Source organism: Sinocyclocheilus rhinocerous, unplaced genomic scaffold (genome assembly GCF_001515625.1).
Source record: "Sinocyclocheilus rhinocerous isolate Xijiao unplaced genomic scaffold, SAMN03320098_v1.1 scaffold6325, whole genome shotgun sequence".
NCBI classification, from domain to species: Eukaryota; Metazoa; Chordata; class Actinopteri; order Cypriniformes; family Cyprinidae; genus Sinocyclocheilus; species Sinocyclocheilus rhinocerous.
The window spans coordinates 45658-51919 of record NW_015658728.1 but is presented as its reverse complement, the minus strand read 5'-3'; the positions used below and the strand labels follow the sequence as shown (position 1 = coordinate 51919).

General features: G+C 35.3%; 1 protein-coding gene across 3 annotated transcripts in view; it reads left to right on the top strand.

Annotated features, from left to right (window-relative positions):
* Positions 1-6262, top strand: part of zc3h7ba (zinc finger CCCH-type containing 7Ba) — a 28685-nt gene that overhangs the window by 9681 nt on the left and 12742 nt on the right. For all 3 annotated transcript variants that reach the window (XM_016531328.1, XM_016531330.1, XM_016531329.1), the window contains exons 6-9: positions 4767-4847; positions 4983-5039; positions 5173-5212; positions 5968-6158. In XM_016531328.1, coding sequence (XP_016386814.1) covers positions 4767-4847; positions 4983-5039; positions 5173-5212; positions 5968-6158 — 369 coding nt within the window. The remainder of the gene's footprint in view (positions 1-4766; positions 4848-4982; positions 5040-5172; positions 5213-5967; positions 6159-6262) is intronic.

Here is a 6262-nt window from a genome sequence, read left to right as displayed (position 1 = left end):
AAACTGACGGCCGGACATTCTCCTTCAGGATTTTCTGATAGAGAGCAGAATTCATGGATCCATCAGTTATGGCAAGTAAAAGCAGCCCCAGACCATCACTCTACCACCACCATGTTTGACTGTTAGTATGATGTTCTTTTTATTGCGTAATATTAAAATTGGTTTGATGATCTGAATCTTTTTAAGTGTGACAAATATGCAAAAAATAAAAAAAACAGGAAGGGGGCAAAAACCTTTTCACGGCACTGTATATATATGCACACACATACATACATACAAAAACAATCTATGAAAAGGGTCCATTTAGTGAAAAACTGTAATTCTCTCATTATTTTTGACAAGATTTTTACTGTATTTTAGATCAGAATATTTCAAATGTTTCCTATGGGGAAAAAATTATATTTTCATTCCATTATACCATATACCTTTCAAAATTTTCCATTTCATATTATTTAATATCACTAAAAGGCCAAAAAATTATCATTTATTTGTTTCTGCTTTAATCTATATCACTCAAGTCTTATGCTTTTAATACAGTTAAACTAAATATATAAATTATTAATTTAAAGCAGTGTGTCAATTTAAAACCCATTCAAAACATTTCAATTAAAGTAAATTGAAAATGAATGCACAGTAAATAAATAAATGCCCAGCATTCAAAAACATTTAGAAGGTCACAGTTGGTGGTTGACCGATATATCGGCCAATATATGGCATTTTTCAAATATCGGTATCGGCCGATATGTTTCTCTGTTTGGCCGATATGTTTAAGACTTGGCTCCACTGAGAACGGCAGTGCTTGAGCACACAGCGCTCACATTCTTCCTCTTTATTGTTTGCTCTCACCGTCTAACAGTTCTGTCTGATACGGATAGAAGTATGTCTAATAATCAGATAGAACTGTTAAACAAAGAAATTAAAAGTATTATAATGATTGCTTTTATACTATTAGTAATAGAAAGGTAAACATTACTTTCTCGTTTACCGTCAGCATTCAGCAAATACGCATTTATATCGTTTAAACAAATCTTTGAATGTCTAATAAACATTTCATGTCTCAAACCTTGCAGACTTAGTGGAATCCAGCTGTGAGATCTTGTGAAGTGTGCATTTGTATCCTTCATGATCGTGTGTCCATGCGAATTGAATGCGGACAGGAGGAGAGTTCACGAGACACACGATCGACAGACTTTAAACTCGTGATTTCAAACTATGCTGCGCTTTATTCATCTGCCCAATGTCATATTCATGTCACTTTCACTGTGTGCTGCATGTAAAATGAGTGTTACCTTGGCTTTATTTTACAAAATATGATTCCCAATCCACACAAACTTCCCAGAATACTGAGTGCCCTGTTGGTTACAGTGTTTACTTCCTTTTATTTATGTATTTTTAAAATATTTCTTTATTTGTGAAAAATACTGTAATAGGATTACAGAATCAAGAAGTTATAAGTATGTTTATTTTACACATTTATTTTCAAATTATTTCAAATTTCTTAAATATAAATCAAAATAAATAAAATTATATCAGCTTTATACCTTCCTGTTTTTTTAATTGTTTGCATATTTGTCACACTTAAAAGATTCAGATCATCAAACAAATTTTAATATTACACAAAGATAACCTGAGTAAATACAAACTGCAGTTTTGAAATTATGATTTCATTTATTAAGGGAAAAAAGCTGTCCAAACCTGCCTGGCACTACGTGAAAAAGTAATTGCCCCCTAAATCTAATAACTGGTTGTGCCACCCTTTGCAGCAACAACTGCAATCAAGCGTTTGCGATAAATGGCAATGAGTCTTTCACAGGAATTTTGGCCCACTCTTCTTTGCAGAATTGTTTTCATTCAGCCACATTGGAGGGTTTTTGAGCATGAATGGACTGTTTAAGGTCATGCCACAGCATCTCAATCGGATTTAAGTCTGGACTTTGACTTGGCCATTCCAAAACCTTAATTTTGTTTTTCTTGAGCCATTCAAAGGTGGACTTGCTGGTGTGTTTTGGATCATTGTCCTGCTGCATAAACCAAGTGCGCTTGAGCTTGAGGTCACAAACTGACGGCCGGACATTCTCCTTCAGGATTTTCTGATAGAGAGCAGAATTCATGGTTCCATCAATTATGGCAAGTCATCCAGGTCCTGAAGCTGCAAAGCAGCCCCAGACCATCACACTACCACCACCATGTTTGACTGTTGGTATGATGTTCTTTTTATGAAATGCTGTGTTGGTTTTACGCCAGATGTAACGGGACACACACCTTCCAAAAAGTTCAACTTTTGTCTCATCAGTCCACAGAATATTTGCCCAAAAGTCTTGGGGATAAACAAGATATTTTTTGGCAAATGTGAGACAAGCCTTTGTGTTCTTTTTGGTCAGCAATGGCTTTTGCCTTGGAACTCTCCCATGGATGCCGTTTTTGCCCAGTCTCTTTCTTATTGTTGAATCATGAACACTGACCTTAATTGAGGCAAGTGAGGCCTGCAGTTCTTTAGATGTTGTTCTGGGTTCTTTTATGACCTCCTGGATGAGTCGTCGTTGCGCTCTTGGGGTAATTTTGGTAGGCCGGCCACTCCTGGGAAGGTTCGCCACTGTTCCAAGTTTTCTCCATTTGTGGATAATGGCTCTGATCGTGGTTCGTTGGAGTCCCAAAGCCTTAGAAATGGCTTGATAACCCTTTCCAGACTGATACATGTCAGCTATTTTGTTTCTCATCTGTTCTTGAATTTCTTTAGATCGCGGCATGATGTGTTGCTCTTTAAGCATGCTTCACTTTGTCAGACAGGTTCTATTTAAGTGATTTCTTGATTCAACAGGTCTGGCAGTAATCAGGCCTGCGTGTGGCTAGTGAAATTTAACTCAGCTTTCTAAAATAATGTGGTTAATCACAGTTCTTTCATGATTTAAGAGGAGGGGCAAATAATTTTTCACGTAGGGCCAGGTAGGTTTGGACAGCTTTTTTCCCTTAATAAATGAAATTATCATTTAAAAACTGCATTTTGTATTTACTTGCATTATCTTTGCGTAATATTAAAATTGGTTTGATGATCTGAATCTTTTTAAGTGTGACAAATATGCAAAAAATAAAAAAAACAGGAAGGGGGCAAAAACCTTTTCACGGCACTGTATATATATGCACACACATACATACATACAAAAACAATCTATGAAAAGGGTCCATTTAGTGAAAAACTGTAATTCTCTCATTATTTTTGACAAGATTTTTACTGTATTTTAGATCAGAATATTTCAAATGTTTCCTATGGGGAAAAAATTATATTTTCATTCCATTATACCATATACCTTTCAACATTTTCCATTTCATATTATTTAATATCACTAAAAGGCCAAAAAATGATCATTTATTTGTTTCTGCTTTAATCTATATCACTCAAGTCTTATGCTTTTAATACAGTTAAACTAAATATATAAATTATTAATTTAAAGCAGTGTGTCAATTTAAAACCCATTCAAAACATTTCAATTAAAGTAAATTGAAAATGAATGCACAGTAAATAAATAAATGCCCAGCATTCAAAAACATTTAGAAGGTCACAGTTGGTGGTTGACCGATATATCGGCCAATATATGGCATTTTTCAAATATCGGTATCGGCCGATATGTTTCTCTGTTTGGCCGATATGTTTAAGACTTGGCTCCACTGAGAACGGCAGTGCTTGAGCACACAGCGCTCACATTCTTCCTCTTTATTGTTTGCTCTCACCGTCTAACAGTTCTGTCTGATACGGATAGAAGTATGTCTAATAATCAGATAGAACTGTTAAACAAAGAAATTAAAAGTATTATAATGATTGCTTTTATACTATTAGTAATAGAAAGGTAAACATTACTTTCTCGTTTACCGTCAGCATTCAGCAAATACGCATTTATATCGTTTAAACAAATCTTTGAATGTCTAATAAACATTTCATGTCTCAAACCTTGCAGACTTAGTGGAATCCAGCTGTGAGATCTTGTGAATTGTGCATTTGTATCCTTCATGATCGTGTGTCCATGCGAATTGAATGCGGACAGGAGGAGAGTTCACGAGACACACGATCGACAGACTTTAAACTCGTGATTTCAAACTATGCTGCGCTTTATTCATCTGCCCAATGTCATATTCATGTCACTTTCACTGTGTGCTGCATGTAAAATGAGTGTTACCTTGGCTTTATTTTACAAAATATGATTCCCAATCCACACAAACTTCCCAGAATACTGAGTGCCCTGTTGGTTACAGTGTTTACTTCCTTTTATTTATGTATTTTTAAAATATTTCTTTATTTGTGAAAAATACTGTAATAGGATTACAGAATCAAGAAGTTATAAGTATGTTTATTTTACACATTTATTTTCAAATTATTTCAAATTTCTTAAATATTAATTAAAATATATATTTTTTAAATGATCAATTATTATTAAAAATGATCAATTATAAATAAAAATATACATATATATCAGCCACCCTGCTTTCAAATATATCGGCATCAGCTGTCAAAAAACCAATATCGGTCGACCACTAGTCACAATCACAAAAACTTAAGAAATTAAACTGAAAAACATGGTTAACTGGCATAATTAGGAATAAAATTGCAACTTAATTTACTTAATTTCATTGTTTGTTCGGTAAAGTCAGGAAGGATAATTTACTCATTTACTAGTCAACTGTAACTTTCATGTTCTATTGCTATCTGGAATATCTGCTTCATTAAACCAAGTGTTCTTCCATCTGTTGTGTCACTGTTTTCATATGTTTTTCAGGATCAGACGGTCAGCAATTTGTCCAAGGAAATCGCAGCCAGTCTGGGCTTGAAAAACAGAAAAGCGTACATCAGTTCTCACGTGAGTACCCAGAATCCTGTGCATGCTGTTGAAATATTTTTAACAGCATGTTTGAGTGCAATGAGAAAATGTTTCAGAAAGATAATCATATTATGGAGCAGTTTTATTTTCCTGAAATCCGTTCTTCTGTTTCAGAGGGGGAAAGCAGCAGGATCTGAGGACGACTGTGCCGCGCCGTCACCTTTAGATGAGGCAGGACTTTATTTATATAAAAAAACAAAAACCTATGATTTTAAACTCTTATTTCTCATGAATATCATTTGAGCATTACGCATTAGCTAGCTGCTGATGAGTAGATTTAGACGTCTTTTGTGTTTGTTTGCAGATTTTTTCTGTTGAGCTGGAGGAAGTGACTGACTCTGCAGGTATTTCAAAGAGACTGAATATCATGCTAATAGTAGGAATGCCACATGTTTTCCTGTAGCTCAGACAGTAGAGCGTGACGCTAGCAACACCGCGGTCATGCACTTGATTCCCAGAGAATGCATGAACTGAACGGGTTCTTTTTTTTAATGCAGTATCTCTTTTGATAAAACTGCCTGCCAAATGCATAAACATTAATGTACAAAAGTTTTGGGTGAGTATAATTTTTGGAAGGAAATTAGGATTCATTAAGTTGATCAGAAGTGACAGTAAAGACATTGACTGTAATCATTCTATTAAGCAGCAAATCAGCATATCAGAATGATTTCTGAAGGATCATGTGACACTGAAGACTGGAGTAATGATGCTGAAAATTCAGCAGAAACGTTTTTTTTTTTTTTTACAATTTTTTTAAAATTTAAAAATTTTTTTTTTTTTTTTTTTTTTTTTTACTGTATTTTTGATCAAATAAATGCAGCCTTGGTGAGCAGAACAGACTTCATACCTATTTCCAATATGAATTAAATCACATTTTAAACATCTTGGTACTTAATCAAACTACAAAAAGTTAAGATGTTTTTAAACAAAATGGATTAAAATATGCATAGATATGCATATCGCATGCTGTTTTACATGCTATTATTATACAAAAGAAGCCAGTATATAGTGCACAGTATGCTAGTGTTTCATTACAAACCTGTCTAGTCTAATTCTGCTGCTGATTGTGTTGATGTTCAGTGTTTTCTCTGTCTGACAGCTGACTCTGAGTGGCCGTCTCCTGTCTTACCCGCGCCGGTCCCTGTGAGCGACTCCCATGAGGCCCCGTGTCAGTCCGGAGCCGTGCCGCTCTCGGTGCCCGTGTCTCAGTCGCTGGAGGACAGTGAGCTGATGGGAGACGAGCTGGACAATCTGCTGGACTGCATGTCTAAAGAGGAAGACGCATCGCAGGCGAGGACACTGACTAATCAGACATAGATGTCATATCTCACAGTTACTAGTTGATTATAAAACGGATAGTTCCGGTCCTTGATTCTGATTGGCTGAGCCGCGTT